This window comes from Emys orbicularis, chromosome 2 (assembly GCF_028017835.1).
Source record: "Emys orbicularis isolate rEmyOrb1 chromosome 2, rEmyOrb1.hap1, whole genome shotgun sequence".
NCBI lineage: Eukaryota > Metazoa > Chordata > Testudines > Emydidae > Emys > Emys orbicularis.
Genome location: NC_088684.1, coordinates 295,902,017 through 295,925,972, shown reverse-complemented (window position 1 = coordinate 295,925,972; position 23,956 = coordinate 295,902,017). Strand labels below are relative to the sequence as shown.

Here is a 23,956-nt window from a genome sequence, read left to right as displayed (position 1 = left end):
TTGAACATTCACTGTAGGCTAACCTGACCCAACTGAACTCATTTTACTAAGCCACAGTCTCCAATGGGGAGAAGCAATCGCATCGAATTAATTCCATGGGCCCCAAATCTCAAAGACTATGTTTCTGATGGATACTGTGTTTTATGTTCCTCAAATAGCCAGGGCCTTTATTTTCCAAAACCTGTATGTAACTTTCTTAAAAGAGACTTCTTTGTTGAAACTTCTCATTTATCATTATGTCCAAACTTGTGAATCTGTCAAGACAAGGACTAAACCATGTGCGTGCCCCATGATAGCCAAATGAAAGGGTCTTTTGATACTCCAAGAGATATTAATTCATCAGACAAGACCATGTCTTGGTGTGGCCCATAGTCCTTATTTTAAAGACTCTCCAGCGGTAGAGAATGCTTGGGGCTCCCATGGCAGCAGGGAGGGGAGACATAAGTGGCTTTCTAATTTATGGGCTTTTTTAAAGCAATATTTTAATTTTTTTTTTAACTGAACAAAGTTTTCTTTAAATGGGGGAGAGATCATCTATTTAAAGGTTTAAAATAAACGTACATTAAATCTGAGCCAGTGACTCCATCGGGTGGCGAGAGTCTTCTCCCCTTGGGCTCTTTTTGATAGGTTTTTGGTTGTCTGACTCTTCTTCATTGCAAATGCCTTGATAGTGGGGAGCTTACAACATTGAAGGGATAACATGTCTTGTCTTATTTCCCAGCTGGCTGTAAAGTCTGTTTTGTAGCCCTGCTCCAGTCCTTCAGTCACTATAACATCATAGCACAGAAGCTGGTAAGTCTCTTGGAATATGATCATAACTATCATTCATGCTTGAGTAGTGGGGTTAGGGCTTGTAGCCTTTGGAAGCTACTGCCACTTGAGAGCAATGCCATTTCTGTTCCATGAAGGTCTGATTCTGGTCAGTAATGTAACTCCATTTTTGTCCGGTAGAAAGCAGTGGTAGACACAAACAGGATTTTCTATACGTAACTTGCATGTTCATCCCCCAGAATCCGAGTCTTTTACAATGCATGGGCCTGATCCCATGAAGCACCCAGCATCCTCAACTCATTTTGAAATCGATGGAAGTTGTGGATGTTCAGGATTGAGCCTGAGCTCAGGGCTTGCTTCTCCCTCCATTGAAAGTAGATCGTTAGCATGTGGCTCCTGTTCCAGGGTTAACTCTTTGATGGACATTGTTATCTTTTCTAAGCACCGTCATTTTGGGGAGAAGGATGATTTAAATGTGCAGGGAGCTAGCAGACAAAAAAGCAGCGGAAAGCTTTTGATTCAACTGGGGCAGATTTAAAACATTGATTAATTCTGTTAAAAGTTTAGTAAGAGACTGTATCTAAGAACCAAAGTAAGCTTAGGTGTAAGTGGGTGCAGTTCCACCGACCTCAATGGGCATTTAATACACTTACTTCCAGGTTCATTTTGGCCCTAAATACTGGAATCTAAAGCATTTTTCAGGTCTGGCAGATTGTTACCAGCTGTCCAAGGTTAGGAATCCTTGAGAACTTTGATATTGGGTTCAGTGGTCCCCATATTTGTTATATGGAGAGGGGCACAGGTAACCAAATCCACATGTGGCCAATCTCCGCTTATGTATATCCCTGCAATGTGCTGCAGCTGGGTTAGACCTAAGCTTAGGGCTGTGCTGAGTGAATATGGCAGTGGAACAGAATGGACAACATAGTATTTTACCTACTCAGTGGTTTGTGCGTTAGGCCCAAATAAGGCAGAGCAGTGGCTGTGTATATGAGGTCTGTGGAGCATCTCCTTGTGGCCTTGGGAGAGCTGGCTGGTTACGTGGTGCTAACTCTCCTCCTTGTTTCTGTCTGCTACATAATATTAAAAGAAGCTAAAAATACATTAAATGCGGTTTAGGCAAGCAATGGGTGTAGTTGCCGCAGTGATGTTATGCAATTGCAAATGGGTGGGGAGATGGGACCATGAAACAATCTCTTTATTCAGGTGTAGTCCGTGCTATGAAAAAGGTTCAGAGTCCCTGAGGTGGAGCAATCAAAGTCACTGACATGCTCCTGCAAAATGGGCTGGAAAGCCATTGTTATCGTAGAAAGATCAGTTCAACCATCATGTCCATCCCTGAGCAGCCAGTGCAGGGTTGCTCTCTGCAGTGTGTGCTTCAGGCCTAGGTAACTCTAGTATGGGGTTTCTTCTTGGGGAAGCTTGGTTACACAGGTGATTGGGAGTGTGGGGGAGGAGCTCTAGAAATATCTGGAGAAACTGAACAATCTCAGAGAGATTCCAATTAAGAAATCCTTAACATTCATTCTAAACATCATCCTTTGCTGAACTTCATCCAGTTACTTGTACGTAAACCTTGTACCACCTAAAGACATTCCTCTGACTCTCTGGTGTTTACCCCCTGCCCATACTTGTGTGCAGTTACCCTGTTTCCCCCTTAGTCAATGCTTAGCCAAACTACATATATTTAGCTCTCTGAGTCTTCCTTCATAAATCTGAGTCCCTCCATCAACTTAATCATTTTTGTTACTCTTCTCTGAATTCCTTCCCTCGCCTCTGGCAGCATTAAACTAAACTAAATCTAGCCTGGTAGGTGCAGTTTCATTAGTGCTATAGCAAGGAACACTTTGCTGCCTCACTGTGTAACATGATGCCTTTGTATGCAATTCAAGATTTCATGGGCTTATTTGATTGCATTCTTCTTAGCATATGCGCAACATGCTTCAGGTGACCAGGATTCAACACCGAATTTAGTCCGCTGGTTGGCTCATTAGCTTCCCTGGCTTGGGCGGGGTACTGACTGGGAGTCCGAAATGAACGCTGATCCATGCCCCCTTTGATTGCGTTGAAAGTCCATATTTAGTTTTCTGTCTGCTGTCCCAAGACTATGGATCTGTGTCTACACTGCTGTCAGCGGCATGAGTGCAGCATGTGTAGACATACCTGAGCTAGCTTTCAGCTAGCCTGCTTGAATAACAACAGCAATAAAGCTGCGGCAGCAGGGAATGTACAAGCCCACTGTAGATGAGCGGACTCACCCCTGCAGCGCCTCCTGCTGGTGACTTCCGGGAATTAGCTCTTCCAGCATCCTGGAGCACCCTCTGCAGGCCGGTGGTCTGCCTGTCCTCTGGCCCCCGTGTCCCGCGCTGGACCCCGATGCCCTTTTACCTGGGGGTGCTGCCCCCTGGCAGTACCCCCATAGTTCTGGGTCTCCCCCTCCCAGGGGAACCCCCACCCACTGTCCCCACTTTGCCTCAGTTTTGGCTACTGCCCAGTCGCCATCTAGCCTCCATTCACTGGGGCAGACTACAGTGTATCAGCCACTCGTTACAGGCAAAGGGGTTCGGACCTGCTGCCTCTGGGCTGCCCCCTGCAACCCACTACCTAATAGGCCTTACCAGGCCTGCAGCCTGGGGCTTTCCTAGGCCGGAGCTCCCCAGCTCCCTTGGCCTTTCCCCAGCCCTGCTCCACTCTAGGCACTTAGTTAAGCTCTCTGCAGCCAGGCCCTTCTCTCTCTGAACGCAGAGAGAGAGACTGTTCTGGGCCTCTGGCTCACAGCCTTTTTATACAGGACAGCTGGGGCCTGATTGGGGCATGGCCCAGCTGCAGCTGCTTCCCAATCAGCCCAGCTTAGCAGCTCCCAGCCATAACCTTCCCCCAGGGCTGTTTTAAGCCCTTCAGGGCAGGAGCGGGGTAACCACCCCGCTACACCACCCAGAATCCTGGGTATGAACTCAAGAGGCTAGCCTATGCTGACATGGTTTCACTGCTAGCTAGCGAGCTCAAAGCTAGCTCTGGTATGTCTACATGTGCTGCACTCACACGTCTGACTGCAGTGTAGACAGGCCTTACGTTGTGATGTACCACATTGGTTCTAGGTGATTCTTGGTTTCTAACAATGAGTTAGAACACCTTACAATTTCAGAATAACATAATGGGATGGAGTGGCAATATTTTGTAATATTTTTATGAGGTTGTGTCTCTGTTTCTCCAATATGCTGAATTATTACGTAGTGGGAGTGGAAAACATCTGTTTGCTCTCAGGGCAGGCTAAGAGATATAGGTGTGATTGTTGTCTAGCTATCTGGGCCTTGGCCCCCTATCAGAGGAACATTTGAAAAGACAGTGGCAAATCCAATTGCCCAGCCATTGACATCAACCAACCAAGGGCCCAGAGGGATTTGGATTTCCCCACCTCTCTGCAGGGAGGCTGAGCAACATTCTCCACCTGGAGAACAAAGGACTGGGAAGGTGTGATGGGGGGGGGGGGGGGCGGGGAATAAGAGCTGGCTGCTAGCAGGAGTCAGGGCTTTCACCTGGAGTATGACCAAGGAGATCAGAGGGAGAGACAGTGCTGGAACAAAGGGTTCACTACAGCTTGGCTGGGCTCTGGGCAGAGACCTCCCTTTGGCCCCGCCTGGCCCCCACACTTCCTTCCTCTGCTCCTTTTCTACTCTTGCAGTTAACTGGATACATAGCTCCTCAGATCTCCCCAGCCCAGGCTGCTCTAGTAATTAGTCACTCCTTCCCTCAGTCAGGCCCTCTCCAGGGGAACTAATTGGATTTCCCGTGACCAGAGCGCTGGTTCAGCTGCTGGCTCTCTGCACTCTGTCACAAGGGGGGAAAAGATGCTTGTAAAGCTGAGGTGTTCTGTGCTGTGGCCAGTGGGTCGGGTTTGGTGCTTTATAAAGCAATTGCATTTTGCTTATTTCATTTATTTATTTATTTTGTATTCCCAGTGCACACAGGGGCCTTAGTCACAGACCAGGACCCATAGTGCTGGGCACTATACAAACAGAACAAAAAGAGGGTCCCTGTCCCAAGAGGCCTACAATCTAAGTATAAGGCAAGAGACAAAAGTGAGTGCCCAATTATTCCCTTGTAATAGGAGATAAACAGGCGGAGAGCTCAGACCTAACATGAGTGGAATGAGTTTTCCTTGGTAAGATGATGAGGTTTTATTTTCTCCTCCCATTCACACATTCTTCGGAGGATTGTAGTAAGTAAATAGCACCTACAAACTAGATCTCCACACTTCAGCCCAAATCAGCTTCTGGTGGACTCTGCTGGTTCTGTGGCTGCTGTGACAGGGAGCAGTTCTCACCGCTGCCGAGGCAGCTGGAGCGGGGAGATTTGCAGCCAAGCTGGCAACTCTGTTTACCTTGGGGAAAATGCATCATGTTAGAAACTGTGTTAATTAACATGATGTTAAATAGCCCTTAGCAGCTATGGTAGACAGAGACAGTGCCCTAGGGATAACCATGTCCAGCCGTGAGCATCCTTGTTTACATTAAGGGGAATATCATGTTGGTTAATATGATTTCTGACCTGATGCAATTTCCTGGTGCAGACAAGGACTGTGTGTTTGTTATTAATAGGTGTTGCTGTCATCTCTCTCTCTCCTGGGAGACTCTGAAAAAGTGAGAGAACAATGAGGAGTAGTTGGAGCATGTGTGTGATGCAGATTGAAATGTTTTGTTCCTCACTGCTCTGAACAATGTGATTGTCCATAAAGGGATGGGCTGAAAGGAGCAATCCAGTTCTTCCCTGGGGAATTCCAAGAGACTGTTAAATCTATTGATCTGTCAGCTGACCTCCTGACTTTGGGCTCAGTGCTCTGAGTTAATCTTATATTATAACTTCAGGATTCTCTGTGTGGATGGTAGTCCTTGAATTCCTCGGAGTCTCTTTGACATTGAAGGTTGTGCCATAGGTTATTTAAACCCCACTAGATTTGCAATGAGATCTTGGATCTGATGCAGAGGTTACATCAACTTCTGTCTAAATTAATACAGTGTCCGTCTTAATACAGGTGTTTCTTGGATGGATAGTTTCACTATTAGACTTGGGCCTTGTTTACAGTGGGGATTTTCCCCAATTACACTAGCGCAGACCCCTACTGGAGGCAGGCTAAGCTGCAAACTGCATGGATGCAGCTTTACTCTGATTTCACTCACCAGTACAAATCATAGCATGTACAGTGTGGGTTTTTTTTGCCTGTCTCTATTAGGGTTTTGCACCTCTGGCTGAAATCCCCTGTGTAGGCAAGGCCCTTTTGTTGGGGAGGAGCTATTATAAAAAGCAGTACCCTGTAATTCAGCACGGGATTATTAATTGTACTTAAGAATCAGGCCCTTCCTTAGCTCCTATAGCCTGTATGTGAGTAGAGTCCCATTTAAGCCCAGATGAGTAAGGGCTGCAAATTGGACTCTAACGCTATCTATTAACATTTGATGATCTCAGTGTGATTTTTATATGTATAAATTATGTTAATTTTAACAAAAAGTGGAGCCTTTGGCCCACTGACACTAATATCTCCTAGCTAAAATGTTCCAGGCACAGAGGAGCTGCTTACTAAAATGATAATCCTATTCTATTGAGCAGGATTTGGAAGTCCAAGGCATAATAATATAATTGCATTGTATACTTATGAGGCTTCATTCCAAAGGATCTCAAAACACTTTAGAAAAGTAGTGATTGTTATTCATTTCTGTTTCTGCTGGAGGCTGCATTGTGCTAGGTTCTGGACCAAAGAAAAAAAGGCCCAGAAGAACTTAAAATCTAAAGGGATGGCTTTACTCGCTACGGAAATCACAGCTTTAGTACAGAGCAAGAAATTCTCTGCTGGTGTAAAGTTGGCACAGTGGCAAGTTACACCAGTGGAAAACTTGGCCCACAATCTCTTTTATTACAGCCTTAGTGCAGTGATACTGTACTCTGAAGGGACTCTCCAAAGAGAGCCTGGCGTGGTTCCCTGTTTCTTGTCTCATTGACTCCAGAACAAAGTTTGCTCAATTTACAAGATAAAAGATGATTAGTTTTCTTTTTTCTGAGTACCAGCACTGCCAAGCCAAAGCTGGGTTCCTAGCGCCTGCTCTGCTGGTGATGACCTTCCATCAGAACGCTTAACATTCCACTGCCATTGCACAAGTAACAGTAGAGACCTGCTCCCTCTCCTTGACTGGTATCAGCTTTTTACCAGAGAAAAAAGGCGTGGAAACTTGTTCTGGTCATTTAAAGTCTGCAGACGAGATTCTGAATACATCCAGGGGAGCAGCGTCATTGAAATCAGTGTGGTTTTGTAAGCTCATTAGGGACAGGGATTGCGGTTTTGTATATGACGTAGTACCTCACACAATGAGACCATGGAGGGCCATTAAATATCACATGCCATTCAATTTTACCCAGATACCTCTATGTTGAGCCCAAAGATTTTAATTCTACTGAAGCGTTTCAGACCTCAGGAGACAGGCAGAGAACAGGAGAGATCAAGGTGCCACCAAGTGCCTGAGGTCCCTGCAATGGGAGGGAATTGATTAGGTGTGATCTGCCCGGTTATCCCAGCTGGCAATCCTTGGCCCATGATGCAGAGGAAGGTGAAACCCCCCCAAGGTCTCTGCGAATCTGACCTGGGGGTAAATAGACAGATTTGGATTTGGGAAGGCATTGGTTTGACCCTGAACATGTGAGAATGACATGCCAGCCAGGCATCTAGACAGGATTCTCTGTACCTAATCAGAGCACTGGTCCACCCTGTCCAGTCTCCCATCTCCAGCTGTGGCCAATCTCTCATGCTTCTGAGGAAGGTGAAGAGAAACAACCTAGAATACATCTGGCTAATTGTGCTTCAGGGAAAAAACGTCTTTCCTCATCCTCGCAGGATGAAGCCATGGTCTTTAAGCAGAGCTGCAAACATTATGAGCTTGTTAAGGGCAATGAAGGCAATTCTATTCTCCCCTGGCCCATGAAGGAAGGCAGTGAACAGGAGGGTTCGTAGATTCCAAGGCCAGAAGGAATTCTCATGACCATCCAGCTTGAGCCCCCACCCCACCCCGAATTTCTCCAAGAAGCTGGATTAAAGCATATCTTTTAGAAAGATTTCTAATCTTGCCTTAAAGGCTCCAAGTGATGGGGACTCCACCACCTCCCCTGGTAAGCTGTTCCAGTGTCTAATCACCCTCCCTGCTGGGAAACTGCATCTTATTTCAAGGTTGAATTTGTCCAACTTCAAGGTTCAGACATTGGACCTTGCTATGCCTTCTTTAGCAAGGTTGGAAAGCCCCCCACCATCAGCTCTCTCGTCCATGTGTTAGTACCTGTACGCAGTGATCATGTCACCTCTCAGCCTTCTCTTCAGTAAGCTGAATAAGTTGGACTCCTTAAGCCTCACACTGTAGGGCTTGTTTTTCAGTCCCTGGAAAATGTTTGTGGCCCTCCTTGAAGTGTGGACACCAGAACTGGACACGGTATCCTAGTAGTAGTCTTACTAATGCAGTGTACAGAGGCAAGATCACTTTTCTTCCTCTACTTGATATTTCCCTTCTTACACATCCAGGGATTGCATTAGCCCCTTTTGCCACAGCCTTGTACTGAGAGCTCATGTTGAGGTGATTATCTAAGATAATCCCTAAATCCTTCTCGGAGTCACTGCTTCCCAAGAGAGAGGCCTGGTCTACACTACAAAGTTAGGTCGACATGTCGCCTTGCATCGACTCAAATTTGTCTCCCGTCAATGTAAGTGCCCTGTGACAGTGACACAGTAAAACCACCTCCCTGAATGACATAGAGCCATGGTCGATGCAGTGGGAGTGCAGACACTTTGTGACCTATGTCGACCCTAACGGTCCTCTCACAGCTGTTCCACGTCAGACAGTGACTGCTCTGGTCACAATTGTGAACTCCACGGCCCAGAGGTCACAGACACCAAGAGCCCTCTCTCCCCCCCATTTAAAAACTCTGTGAATTTTTCTGATTGCCCAACTTGGGGAGCACAGCTAGCAGCTCCTTCTTTGTGTGCAACTGCCCAGCCAACACTGCTGGTTACATGCTGTAGACGTGCTCCTGTCTGGGGAAGACAGGAGGTATGGGATCTCTTAGGCATGTGGGGAAAAGAGGCTGTGCAGGTGCGAGTATGGAGCAGTTGTAGAAACATGGACATCTATGAGCAGATTGCAGGGGGAAGGCAGGCAAAGGGGTATGACAGGGATCAGCAGCAGTGCCATGTGAAAGCAAAGGAACTGCAGCAGGCGTACCAAGAGGTCAGGGAAGCCAACAGTCGATCTGGTGCTGAGCCACAGACCTCCTGGTTTTATGACGAGTTGCATACCATACTTGGTGCAGACCCCACCAACACCCCACAGAGCGCCATGGATTCCTCTGAGGAGCCCTGCTGTGAACAGCGAGGAGGAGAAAGAGGATGGGGGACAGGTGACCAGGAGATCCAGGGATGGGGGACAAGTGACCAAGAGATCCAGCTATGCTGTGAGCCAGGATCTGTTTGAGACTCCACCACAGTCTAGCTAGTCCCAGCGGGCGCGCCTGATGCAAGGGGAGGAACCTTGGGTAAGTGTGTGAATGCATTGTCCATTACCGTGTTTAAATGTACAGTTGGCTCCTGACCCCAACTTACAGAACACAGGGTTCAACTTTTCTTTTATTTGTTCCTAGTTAAAGAAGTAGCAATACAACAAATAGCAGAAGAATTTTCTGCTTTTCGTTCCCTTGCGGTGTTAGGCGGAGGGAAGGACATGCGGAACAGTTTGTTTATGTGCACAGGGATGTCCCCTGAATCCTCCTGAGAGATCGCAATGAAACTTTTATGGAGGTACACTGCTCCTCTCCTGAAGGTTTCTACAGATGGCAGCCTTGTTTCTTCCTCTGTGGTAGGACATTTTCCCATGCCACTCCATGATGACTTCAGCAAGCACCGTTGCAGTAAACAGGCTAGCGGCCTATGGGCCTGGGGGGCTTTGGGACACCACCACAGCTGTATTCTCTGTGCCTTTGTTACCCTCAGGAAGGAAAAATTGACTAAGATCACCACCGCAGTGCTGTTCTGAGGTGCTCCAAAACTGTAATGTCAATAAGCATGTCTCATTTAAAACTTTCGGGGAACAAGGCAAGGGAGTTCAAAAACTTCACTTTCGCTTTCTGCTGTGACTATAAATATGATTCTTCTGCCTGCTTTATCTATAGCTGCTGCCATTGTGGCCTTAAAGGGGGTGCCACCTCCAAACCCATGGAACACCTGACCATGACAAGGAGGAGAAAGAAGAGGACTTGGGAGGAGATGTTCAGAAAGATCCTGCAAGCCAGTGCTGCATCAGACCGTGAGCACATGGCATGGAGGATGAATGTTGTAGACACTATGGAGAAAGAAAGAAAGAAAGTAGACTGGAGAAAGTCCCAGCAGGAAAAGGAGAAGGAGATGCACCTGGATATGATAGGGCTTCTTCAGCAGCAAACACAGATGCTGCAGACTCTTGTTGTCCAGCAGGTGGTTCAGAAAGCAGGGGCTCACTTCTCTTTGCAGTCAATGGAGAACACCACTGTAGCATTTCCTTACCACCCCAAATTTCTTCATGACGTCAGGAGATGCATCCCTTCCACACCACACCTGGGGACCATAAGGACAGCTTCACAAACACTGACCTGTGAGAGCCATGGGTGCTATATGTGTCACCAGAATGGTCTGAAATGGACATCAATATTCTTTCCTCTTGTTAAATTCTGTCCTGTTAATTTGTTTCAAAAGTTTTTAATGTATTTGTTTTTAATTACACAGATGTTTTTTTGCACTGGTTTTGTTATTCAATAAAATTCTATTTTTGGAAAAATAACTCATCTTTATGACTTCACAACATAAACTGTAGGATGCCTAGTGGAAGTGAAAGCACACATTGGTTGTTGTGCGGTGCGATAGAACTCATAGGATCAGTGACAAACCCAGTGTATAATAATAAATGTACAGCAAGCAGTGCACAATGAATAGGTCCAGTGCCAGTGTTGTATAGATGGGGTGCTTAGTGCACACAGTCCCTAACAGGCCCCAAAATGTCAGGGCCAGGTTGAGCATTGTCTAGCACACCACATTACTGTGGCTGACTGTTAAAGTGGTTTTTCAAGGCTTCCCTCAGCTGCATAGCTCCACCTTGGCACAACCTTCTAATAGTCCTTGTGTCTGGCTGTTCAAACTCAGCAGACAGCCGCTCCATGTCCACGCTGGAGGCAGCTTTTCCCTCTTTGCCTCACAGATATTATGCAGGACACAGCAGACAGCTGTAAACAATGGGATGTTTTTTTTCACTGAGATCCAATCTTGTGAGTAAACAACACCAGCATCCCTTCTATCTACGAAAAACACATTCACCCATCATTCTGCACCTGCTGAGCTAGTAGCTGAATCTTTCCTTGGTGCTGTCGAGGTGGCCGGTGTATGGCTTCATGAGCCAGAGGAGCAAGGGGTCGGCTGAGTCCCCCAGGATCATTATTGGCATTTCAACGTCGCCAACGGAAATCTGCCACTTGGGAATTAATGTCCTTGTTTGCATCTTTCTGAGCGGTCCTATGTTCTTAAAAATGAGAGCATCATGCACCTCACCTGATCAGCCAGCTTTGATGTCAGTGAAGCTTCCTGGTGATCCACCAGCACTTGCATAACCAGAGAAAAGCAGGCTTTTCTGTTGGTGTACGCTGTGGGCAAGATGTGCTGGTGCCAAAATAGGCATATGCATATCACCTATTCCCCACTGCAGTTCGGAAATGCCATTGCTGCAGATCCATCCGCTATGTCCTGCACGTTGCCAGGAGTCTCAGTCCTGCATAGCAGGAGACGATTAATGGACTACACACTTCCATGACAGTGGCCCCCATGGTGGATTTTCCAACTCCCAAATGATTTCCCACTGACTGGTAGCAATCTGGCTTTGCTACCTTCCACAGTGTGATTGCCGCTTGCTTCTCCACTGTCAGCGCAGTTCTCATTCTGGTCTCCCTCCACTGGAGAGCTGGGGCAAGCTTGGCACGCAGGTCCAGAAATGTGGCCTTGTGCACCTGAAAGTTCTGCAGCAACTGCTTGTCATCCCAAGCCTGCATTACGATGCAATCCCACCAGTCAGTGCTCGTTTCTCCGGCCCAAAAGTGGCACTCCACTGTCTGCAGCTGCTCCGTGAACACCTCCAGCAATCTTTGAACTGGTTTTCGCTATGTCCTACGGCAGTCTGTCCTCCACAAAAATTGTCAGAGCGAAAACCAGTTCAAAGATTGCTGGAGGGGTTCACGGAGCAGCTGCAGTTCTTCTTGCAGCTCTGAATACCGGAAGATCATTCAACTGTGTTTGCAATGCTCGTGACAACAGCATAGAGCTGTGTAGGCGCCGTGCTTCTGTCCGAGATGACAGACAGCAAGAGGTTCCGCGTGGGTCTGTGGGACTTGAAAAAAAGGCACCAAAGTTATGGGCTATGAATAGTAATATGGGATGGAGAAAGTTGCATGGTGAGAGCTTGACCCCTAGCTCCCAGTCGTCCCTGTGCAACTCGTTTCTTCCGCATCATGCAGTGCAAAAATATCCCAAAAGACAGTGCGCCACATGATAACAAATTGCACATGGGACACCAGAGTGTACATCGCCACAGGCACTCCTGGTGAGTACGTGCTGCGCCGATGCAAGGAGCCAAGTATGCACGTGTTTGAGCAATAGACTAACTGTGGCGGCTGTATGCCGACAATACTTGCATTGACCACAATTGGTAGGGTAGACTTGGGCCGAGTCTGCCTTCCTGTAGATAGAACCTGCAGGTATACTACCTTGTATTTGGCTGTATTAAAATGCATTTTGTTGGATTGTGACTGCTTAACTAGGCAATTCAGATCACTCTGTAACAGTAACCTGTTCTCCTCGTTATACGCTACCTCATCAATCTGTGTCATCTGCAAACTTTACCGGTAAAGATTTGATAACATTGTCTAATCGTTGGTAAAAATATTAAATAGCATTGGACCACGAACCGATCCCTGGATCCCCTGCTAAAAACAGCTTCGTTCATTGAGATCTCCAGATAGCAACTACATTTTGAGATCTATCAGTGACCCAGTTTTTAATCATCTGATATGTAATATGTGCCCTATTTTTTTTTTAATCAAAATGTGTCATGTGGTGGCAAAATCCAAGTATACTATATCCACACAGTTGTTTTTATCATCTAGACCTGTAATCCTGTCACCTCCCCCCCAACATGTTTGTTTGATAAGACCTACCTTCCATGAAACCAAGTTGAGTGGCATTAATTGTATTTTTAGGTTCTGCCCTCCAATTCTTTGTTGATAGCATCCCAAATTAACCATTCCATTATTTTACCCAGGATTGACATTGGACTAACCAGCATATGATCACTCAGGGTTTTTTAATGCAGCTCAGCAGTTTATCAAGTGGGTGGCAACTAACTATGTTTCACATAGGTTTTTTGGTTGTTTCCATCTGTCATGTAATAGAATGTTTGTTTGGGGTTTTTTTTGGCCTGGAAATTGGTTTTTCCTTGATGTGACTTCGTAGTTGCATAATAGGCTTCAGTAAGATTTCCATTCCCACCCTGTTTTCTTGGCAGGATTCTAGTGGGTAAATATCACCTGCAAGCTGGATTTCCACACTTTTTGAGTCCAAATCAGCCTCTGGTGGAATCTGCCGGCCCTGTGGTGGGTGTGACAAGGAGTGATTCCCAGCCAAAGGGAGGAAATCTGCAGCTGTGTGCCAGTGAGAGAGAGAGAGAGAGTGTGTGTGTGTGTGTGTGTGCGCGCTACTAATGAGAGTTGCTGTGATCTGTCTCTCCTGGGAGAATGTGAAAAGTGAGAGGACAGTGAGGATTAGATGAAGCATGTGTGAGATGGCCGCTATCGGAAAACAGTATACTGGTCTAGATGGAACATTGGCCTGACCCAGTAAGGCCGTTCTTATGATACAAACTGAAACATTTTGTTGGTCAACCCTGCACAGTGTGCCTGTGCTGAAAACGAAAGGGCCACGTTGAAAAGAACAATCCTGTTCTTTAAACAAAGAGCCCCTTCCCTTCGACTGATTGCAAAATCACAGCCAAGATTCTAGCCATGGGTTTGAATGATTTCTTTCCAGAAATTTGTCCACGAAGATTAGCTTGTCTCAATGAAGGGCAGAGTCAGGGCTGATTTAATGCAAGGAAAAAGATTAATCTGAATCTGCTACTTATCGGACACCCCCAGTAGCCTTCACTAGATTAAGGTATTTGTCAAAATTTCCAACCCTGTCAACTGGCAGTGATGGAAAATGTTGCACCAAAGCCACATTTTCTATACTCCCTTGTACAGTCCTTGTCTGGCATCTGCATTGATGAATGACATTCTCTCCCCAGCTGGGAAAGGAAGCTGTGCAGACCTGTCTCTCATATCACTAACAGTGCACGTGTGGCAGCCGATAAGCTCTGAAGGAGTGCATCCACAAAGAAGAGAATGCGAGGTTAGCCTTCCTGGAAATGACCTCCTCCTTATCTGGTGAAACCTTGTCCCTTCTCTCCCACTGCTGCCCTCTGTGATAGGCTCTTTTGGGAAAATGCCAAGCTTCCAAAACAGCGGGAACTAGTCACTTGTAGTGAACATCTCTTACAGACCAGACACTCACACTAGCTTTTCCAAATAAGAAAGCGAAAAAAGCTGAAATCTACTGTTGCAGCCTAAATTTTGATTACCTAGTAAGGGAGGGGTTAGATGTAGCATGGTGCTAGAAATCAGGAGACACGGGTCTATCCCTGCCTCGGCCACTGACCTTGCTGCGTAACCTTGAGCAAATCACTGCATCTCTCTGTTTGTTTCCCCGTCTGTTAAATGAGGATAGCTTCCTAGGAGCGTTGTGAGGTTCAGATGATGTACAGTGCTTATTAAGCAGTTAACTAAGGATGTAGGAACATAGCTATTTTTACCCTTCTCCCTACTGTGCACACTAGAAACTTCACAAATTGAATGTCTGCCTCTGGATCCCATCTCTCCTGGGACTCCTGCCTCAGAGGATTTCAGCAATTCTCTCAGGTAGATATACAGACACACTCATCTAAGAAAAGAAGCAATCTTCCTCACTACATTACAGCTACCATTGTTCTTGTCAGCATATGCCAGGCCTACTCGTGTATCTCTCTCCTAGCATTCAAGAATGAACCAATCCTAGCCTGGCTTGCCAGTTGTGAGTATTGAGCAATGCCATATTGAAACAAGGCTTGCTGCACCCTTTGGTAAACTTTCTATCTTAGCTTCTCTCCTCTAGCTGCCTATTGTACAGATTAGCAACCCAATTTCTAGTGAGCCAAAACACTGAAAAACTTCTGCACTAATTTTCCTCTCTCCCCCTCGTGGAGCAACCTTTATTTAAAAAGTATAGTCGGATCAGTGCCTAAAAATCTTATGGCTAGAAAAGGTGCTCCTGAAACGAGATGATAGAAGAACACGTATTACTGAAATAGCTTTGGTTGATTATGGCTGTAACAAGTGCTGGATTTCCCCCCAGAACAGAGCGAACCAGAGATGAATACGCCAGGCAGCTACAATGTACTCAACAAAAGAGAGCCAAATTGATAAAGGGAAGGGGGATGTTCTAGTAGTTAAACAATGGACTGGGACTCAGGAAACTGGGACCTTTTGTCCTGGCTCTGGTGTTGACTTTGACTTCATGGGCAAGTCACCTGAGGCCTGACTTTGAAAAGTGCGGGGCTTTTTGTAACACCAGTTGATGTCCGTGGGAGCTGCAGGTGCTCTGGACACCTGAAAATCAGAGTCTGGACCAAATTTACTTCTGATTATAGAAGTCCCGTGAAACCAATAGAGTTACACCTGTGATCAGTTTGGTCTCTGCTGCCTCAGTTTCCTCATGGTAAAACAGAGATAATGGTTGTTGTGATGCCAGATAATCAGTGTTTGTCAAGCACTTTGAGATTCTTGGAAGGTGCTATAGAAGAAATATTACAGTTGAAGTAACATAAAGTGTTGTGTCTGGGAACCCACGTAAATGGAGACTTAATTGTAATAATAATTCCTCTCCAGCAGCTGCCAAGAATCCCAAAGCATTTGAGGCAGGGCTTGGGTGGTAAAGCACAGGACTGGATAGGAACCCTGCCAGGGCAGGGAACAGCAGAGTAATCTCGGATGTATTTTTACTTTCTATAAACCGCCCAGCTACTGGGTTGGCCTGTTTACCGTGCTCTCCGTAACTGCAGGCACACCTGGCTTGTGGGTGGTAGCTACGTTGGACGAATTAATGTTGCCAAGTGACTGTTGTTGCCACAGTGATGGCTAAAAAATGTTGCAAGAAGGTGGCAATTGTAAGTCCTCCACCGTCCTTGAAGGCCAGATGAGTGAACTGTTCACAGCAGAGCACTTGGGGGAAATGATGAGCTCAGACGTGGGAAAGTACAATATCAGCTCTTGGATACCATGCTGCTGGGTGCTGTAGGAAGCCCTGAGATAGCCAAAAGATCTACATTCCATAACCTTGTTACTGCATACAATGGCTGCCTCTGAGTGCAGGGTTTGCGTGGTGCACATCTGGCTGGGGGGGGGGGGGAGGGCAGTTACAGAGCGCTGGGTGTAGAGGAGAGTTTTGTGACCTTCTCAGTCATTCCTCCTTTCTCCCCATCCCAGACCCTGTCTTGGGAAGTTTAGAGACTGCTTGACGCAAGATCTAGTCAGGCTGGATTCACAGAGAGCTAGTGCTAAAATGCCCTGATCCTCCTGCTGCCAAAAGGAGAGGTACAAAGAGCAAGTGTTCTTGCATGTGAAGCAGTAGAGAGTGCGGAAGGAGAGCCTGTCTCAGCACAGAATGGGGAGCCAGGCATGCCTAGATTCTAATCTGGGCTTTTACACACACACTCTGGCTTTGGGCAAGTCTCTGGCTTCCCCAGCTGTAAGATAACAATGATGCCACCTACTTCCCTGGGGTGATGTGAGGACCCATTTAATTAGTGTGTTTTTAAGGTTCTGTGAACTTGAAAAGCCACCGAAGGGTTCAGTGTCTGGGTGTTGCTATTCCTGACTGTTCTTTGGGACCATCTGCTGAAAACACGGGAAGGCAAATGTGTCCAGCAATGTGTGAAACAGAACTGTCAGACTGAGTGTCTGTGCAAGTTCCAGCTGGGTATTGGCTTTATTAGCATGTTTAGATGAGACTTTATCAAAATAGGCCACAAATCCACTTGGGACACCACTGGCATCATTCTTCTGCAGCTGTTTGCTTGTGTAAGACAATATTTCCCCCTCCTCCAGGGAGTCAGTCTGACCGCAGCAAAAGAGCGGGGACAGCTTGTGTTCTTGGAAGGCCTGAAATCCTGCTTTGACGTCTTTTTTGGTGAGGAGCAGCATGTGGGGCAGACCAATCCCCTTCAGTTTGTAAGGTAAAGCTCTGGGGCTTTGGAAGAGGTACAGCCAGTAACTCTTGGGATTAGAAATGTTGCCGCCTGTTGTGATGCTGAGCTGTCAGTTTAGTTCCTGGTATACTGGTGTCTGCATCACAGACAACAGCATGACACCTACCACTAACTGGCCTCACATTACAGCAGTGAGGCGAAGGAGTGGGACTGAACTTCCTCCCGAACCCTCCTGAGCCGGGCAGGGCTGAGGCAACAGGAGCTGGGCAGTGCATGTGTTGTTTGCACTGCAGCTGTCCAGGCCGTACCAGTTGTGTGGCTAAATAGAATGAGTTGGTCTCATGGGCTGTCAGTCCAGCAATTCTCACCGGCATTAAATTCACACTCGCAAATGGAAATGAATCCAAACCCTGAAATACCCACACTGCTAAGATTATCCCTTTCCCCCCTCTCTTCTGGCTGCTGAGAGAGGGACTGTGCTCCATCCCTCCCTCCATTGAGGACTAAGGGAGGTCACCCTCTCCTCTGTTCCTGCCTTCCTTGCACACTCTACTCTGCCAGTAAGCTGTAAAGTGCTGAGGGAATTACTGAAACTAAGGAGCTAATTAGAGGGGAATCTTTCTCCGATCTGAAGCTCAGCTGTATAAGCCACCAGGGCAGTTAAGGACAGAGCCTTGCAGTAGGGATCTGCTATTACTGCTTTCTGATGTATAACTCCAAAGGCTGGTTTCTGTAGACACTTGACTACACACTGCATTTGTCCCATTGTATTAGTTTAGAAGTAGACTAAATTAAGGCAGTGGGACCCCCGACTAGTGTGGGTACAATTATAGCTAGGGCCCTACCAAATTCACGGTCCATTTTGGCCAATTTCAGGGTCAGAGGATTTAAAAAATCATAAATTTCATGATTTCAGATATTTAAATCTGAAATTTCACGGTGTTGTAACTGCAGGGGTCCTGACCCAACTCTGAAGGCAGCAGCGCAGAAGTAAGGGTGGCATGGTAGGGTATTGCTGCGCTGCTACTGGTGGGGCGCCGCCTTCAGAGCTGGGCGCCTGGCCAGCAGCTGCTGCACTCCACGCCAGCCACCCAGCTCTGAAGGCAGCGCCGAGGTAAGGGTGGCAATACTGCAACCCCCTACAATAACCATGTGAAACCCCCCAAGCCTTTTTTGGGTCAGGACCTCCAGTTTGAGAAATGCTGGTCTCCCCTGTGAAATCTGTATAGTATACGGTAAAAGTACAAAAGACCAGATTTCACGGTCCATGACGCATTTTTCACGGCCTTGAATTTGGTAGGGCCCTAGTTATAGCTGTATAAAGGTGCATGTATCAGTGCAAAGCACATTTATGCTGGTATAACTGCATCCGCATTAGATAGGCTGTACTGCTCTAACTATGGGCATGTCTACAGAAGAGCTGGAGGTATAACTTCCAGCTGAGGTAGACAGACCCACACTAGTTTCCAGCCCTACACTGCTGCGATTCTGTGCTATAGCTAATGCAGTACAAAAACCATGCTGAGACCAGGCCAAGTGAGAATCTCCTGTTCCTCTTTCCAGCGAAGATGGCTCCAACCTGAAAACCATGTATGAGTTTGTCCGGACATCCCTGATGGCTTCTGGTAGCGATTCCTGGAAATGCCCCGTGTTGCTGGTGGATGATCTCAGCGTCCTGCTCAGCCTGGGTGTGAGGCCGGTTGATGTTTTGGATTTCATCCATTACTGCAGAGTTGCAGTGTGCTCCCAGTTAAAGGTACTGTCGTGTAGTGTTCCCAAAGTTCAGTAACTTTACGGCCTGGGTCGCTAGGTGGTGCTCTTCCCTCTGAGTCAGTGCTGCCGAGCAGGCACCGTGCTCTATAGGGATGGGCAGAGTTCCTGACTGCTTGTGGCCATTACAGATCCTGTGGTGCTCCCTGTATGGGTGGGGCTTTCCCCTTTAGGATCCTGACCAGATTCTAACTCAGGTAGTTACATGTTATCTACCCAAATTCCCTCTGCTGTTTCAATTCAGTCGAGACAAAAATATTTCAGAGTGCCCATCTCCATAGTATTTAAGTGCCAGGATGCAGCTATGTGATACAGTGTTCATATCCTGTCCTAAAGTGCTGTGTAGTGTTGCGGTGTGCTGTTAAACATTTGCCATGTCCCACCCCAGAGGTGTTTGCATTTCAGTAGTCAGTAAAGTGATGAGTAACCCTTCTTCCTCCTAGGGATACTGAGGCATAACAAGTTAACAGTTGTAAAGTGCTTTTTGTTACTTGGATGGAAGGAGGAGAAGTTTCTATTCTCTTTATTTGGTAATGTGTCTCTTATTACAGGAGTGAGGTGCCCTGTGCTGAAGTTCCTTGGTGTTTTTTGACACAGCAGGACCCTAAAGTAAATGAAGTCCTGCTTTGTCACTGACCAGAGTGGAAAGTAGTGGGAGGAGGGGAAAAGCTCCTACACATATGATTTTTAAAGGGATAGTAGTCTTCTGATGGAAAAAATGGATTCACTAGGCGAAAGGGCCAGTTGAGAGCAGAATGTGAAAGAGGACAACTTGAGGATGGAGGTTGGAGGAAAGAAAAACCCACACCCACTGCTTTTTAAACAAGTCAACTTTGTAATCACCGAACGGCACCGTTGCACCCTGTGCCCACTAAGGAGAAGGGCTGGTTCTGTTACAGCTGGCTCAGCTTCCCTGGATTAAACTGTTTCACTTTAATTGGGGAAAAAATATATACAGCTTGCAATCAGGAATTTCATAGTATAAGCATGAAGTTATAAAACCAAAGGCAGTTGGAGCATAGTCCAAATTTCTCTCCTTTTATATACACACCCAATGTGTCATCAAAGGAAAATGCAGAGTTTTAACAGTGTGTTTCCAGGGACCAGAACATTCAGGATCTTTGATCACTGCTCCAGAGCCATTCTTTTGCTAGTCCTGAAAGCATCTGTGCTGATCCCTTCAGATATCATTTCAACAACTGGTCTCTCACATGCTGTTAGCCAGAGAGGAATTCTCTGTGTGACGGGTTGAATCACAGAAACCCCCTTGGGAGCTGCCACCCGATGTGCCAAGACTACCTCTGCTCCTGCTTTTCCTGCCAGCTCAGGACTCCAGCACCCTGTCTTGCTGAGCCAGACACTCCCGTCTACTCCAACAAAGACCCAGGGTCTGAATTACTTGCCCCAAAGCTGCAGGTTTACCTGAAAGCAGCTAACAGAAGTGTTCCTGTCTTTAACTCTCAGATGCCAAACTCCCAATGGGGTCTAAACCCAAATAAATCCGTTTTACCCTGTATAAAGCTTATGCAGGGTAAACTCAAATTGTTCACCCTCTATAACACTGATAGAGAGATATGCACAGTTGTTTGCTCCCCCAGGTATTAACACATACTCTGAGTTAATTAATAAGTAAAAAGTGATTTTATTAAATACAGAAAATAGGATTTAAGTGGTTCCAAGTAGTAACAGACAGAACAAAGTAAGTCACCAAGCAAAATAAAATAAAATGCGCAAATCTATGTCTAATCAAACTGAATACAGATAATCTCACCCTTAGAGATGCTTCAGTAAGTTTTTTCCTCAGACTGGACCCCTTCCAGGCCTGGGCACAATTCTTTCCCCTGGTACAGCTCTTGTTCCAGCTCAGGTGGTAGCTAGGGAATTCTTCATGATGGCTCCTCTCCCCCCTTTGTTCTGTTCCACCCCTTTATATATCTTTTGCATAAGGCGGAAATCCTTTGTCCCTCTCTGGGTTCCCACCCCCTCCTTCTCAATGAAAAGACACCAGGTTAAAGATGGATTCCAGTTCAGGTGACATGATCACATGTCACAGCAAGACTTCATTACCCACTTGCCAGCACACAGGTATACAGGAAGACTTGCAGGTAAAACAGCCATCTGCAGTCAATTGTTCTGGTTAATGGGAGTCATCAAGATTCCAAACCACCATTAATGGCCCACACTTTGCATAATTAGAATAGGCCCTCAGAGTTATATTTCATATTTCTAGTTTCAGATACAAGAGTGGTACATTTATACAAATAGGATGATCACACTCAGTAGATTATAAGCTTTGTAATAATACCTTACAAAAGACCTTTTGCATAAAGCATATTCCAGTTACATTATATTCCCTCGTTAGCATATTTTTATAAAATTATATAGACTGCAACGTCACACTCTGTATCTGCACTACTTTTAAACTGGGTATCAAAGGCATAAAAGATTGATTCCCAGAGCTAGTGTTTCTTGAGAAAATCGCTCCTCAGTTGTCAATGTCAATTCCAGGATAACTCCCATTGATTGGGATGGGAATGGACCAATCACTTGCACAGTTCTGAAGTTGATTATATTCACACACACTCAAAAAACAGTATGCATGACTTGAGGTAACATTTTAGAAGTTCTCCTTATCTGTATACAAGTAACTCCTGACAGTATTACTGCTGAAAGAATCTTAAAATACCAAATTCACCGTTTACTGTTTATGCAGTGTTTTCCCCTTCTCCCCCAATTGCCTATAGTTTGGATCACAAAAATAGACGAGTCAATATCACCTTTTTATTCTCTTGCTGGCTGCTAATGCTGCAATGTTTGGGATGAAAATGGTGCCGGTGAATGTCTGCTTGTTTGGAATATTGTTTCCAAAGTAATTTAAAAATAAATAAATAATGGAAGTATTTTTATTTCTGTACAAGGTAGTTTTTTTCTTTTTCTTTTGGAAAACTTTAAATTTGGGCTGGAATTTGACTTGACTTTAAATATTCAGTGGGCTGAGGCAAAGACTCTCATGATATATTTTTAATGGAACTAGTTTTGGATTTTATAAAACTTTTCTTTCACAAAATGCAAACATTGGACATAATCCCCCAGGCAATGCCCCTTCAGCTAGTTCTCTATTAGATGGTTCTTTAAGGTATAGCTCACAGATTAGATGTCTGCTTGGCCAGACAGATCAGTTTAACTAGTGTTGGCTGTTTTTGTAACAAAGGTTTGATGTATTTTTAGGCTGGAGAGTTATATATACGTTTGGTTATTCTCCCACTCGGCTCTGATTCAGAACCCAGCTTGACGCAGATACCATGAAGCTAAGTGGCTAAGTAGCTTAGTTAGCAATGTGTTTGTGTGAGCCCACGTCTCTGATCTCCTCTCAGAATCCAAAATTGATTGTCAATGAGTCATTAATTCCTGTGTGACACTTTCTGTTCCAGGGGAACATAGTGGTGCTAGTGCACAGCAATGATGATTCAGAAGATGAGGAGAATGAACTGATCGTGAATTCCCTCTGTCACCAGAGCAACCTAATCCTTTGGGCAGAGGGGCTGACTACCGGCTTCTGTAAAGATGTTCACGGACAGGTAAAGCTTGCAAAAGCATTTTCCCTGCTCCCGATGCTGTCATGAGACATGGTAACTTATTACATTCACCAATAATGCATGGCTAGAGCCTCAGGTGCAGCCAGGCTGTATTACGTGCAGTTCAGGGGGTGGGGTGCAAATGGGATTTTAAGCCCCCTGTGTAGCTCCTGATGCAGGCACCAATCTGGCCCCAGCATAATTCAGAGCAGTCTTAGGGCTAATTTATATCCTGCTGCCCCCAGCAGCCAAGGATGCTAGAGCACTGTGGCACTGTAATTACATTCCCTTTCCTCAGCCGCACCTCCTGGGGGCTTCCAGTGAGGATGACCGAGACACTGCACCAGTTCTCTGCCACACGGGGATTCTCCCTATGTTGGGGGAATCAGTGTAGTGGTACAAAGCACTACAGAGTGGTGTGAAGCAGCCAGAGCAGGGTTAGGATCTGGCCTGTGGACTTTGCAAGTGGCAGAAGTATGAAGTGAAGTCCATGTTTTTGTGAATCTAGTGCTGATGAAAGGGGCTGGACAGACAGCCCTGGAGACTGAAGTTCTTTACATAGAACATCTGCAGCACAGGCTGTGCTAGTGCAAGCTTGTGCCCTGACACGAAGGTGATGGGTGTGCTATAAATACGGAGAAGCTTCTCCAAACTCCCATTCAGTCGGTCTCACCCATGACCTGGCTGGATCCCCTCTAGGGGGGAGAGAGCACTTCAGTCTTGAGGGCCCATTTGCTGCCTGGCCTCTCTGCCAAGGCTGCCCCGAGAAAGAGGTTTAGTGCTTGTTAAGATGGCTGCACAGGGCTTTCCAAAATGGCAGTGTCGAATCCTCCAGCCAGGTCAGTTGCGGATGTTAAAGGTATTTTAACACAAACACCACATCACCTGCTCAGGCCTTTCCCTTGGAGGGAGGATGCTGTGATTGCAGCCACAAGGAAGCAGCTTCTCACTCTTTCCCTTTCCTTTGCAGTTAAAGATCATTCAGAAGGGGTCATCCGAGCTGAAAGCAGAGAAGAATCTCCTCCGAATCTACCAGTATAAAATTCAGGACAAGAATGTCACATTTTTTGCCAGAGGGATGTCAGCAGCTGTGTTGTGAATTCCAAGGCCCAATTCAGCACAGGACCTGAGGCCAAGGGGAGAGTGGTGCTGGATACCTGGGGAAAAACAGGAGATGCCAGCAATACAGCCTGGGTATTTTTTTAGCACTTTCCACGACCAATCCAGTAAATGTGGTGTGAGCAGAATTGGCATTGGCACTAAGTGGCATTTACAATCCAGTCCTGCAGTGAACTCTGTGCAGGTGGAGGGATCTGCGTGAGCTGAGCTTATTGCAGGTTCGGGGCTTAAATCAGTTCCCCTCCCTTTACTGTCCAGCAGCATTCCACTGTCATATGCAAAGGGTTCGAATGGCAAAGAAGAGCAAAATGTAATGAATTTTAAATACAATTAACAAACAGGCAGCTG

General features: G+C 46.2%; 1 protein-coding gene across 1 annotated transcript in view; it reads left to right on the top strand.

The window, feature by feature from the left end:
* The window catches only part of ELP6 (elongator acetyltransferase complex subunit 6), a 36,441-nt gene extending 12,779 nt beyond the window's left edge, over nt 1-23,662 (top strand). Inside the window, exons 3-7 of the mRNA XM_065399322.1 lie at nt 722-792; nt 17,044-17,171; nt 18,708-18,900; nt 22,346-22,492; nt 23,460-23,662. Of these exons, the coding sequence (XP_065255394.1) occupies nt 722-792; nt 17,044-17,171; nt 18,708-18,900; nt 22,346-22,492; nt 23,460-23,588 (668 nt within the window). The 3' untranslated portion in view covers nt 23,589-23,662. The remainder of the gene's footprint in view (nt 1-721; nt 793-17,043; nt 17,172-18,707; nt 18,901-22,345; nt 22,493-23,459) is intronic.
* Nucleotides 23,663-23,956: the final 294 nt, after the last annotated feature.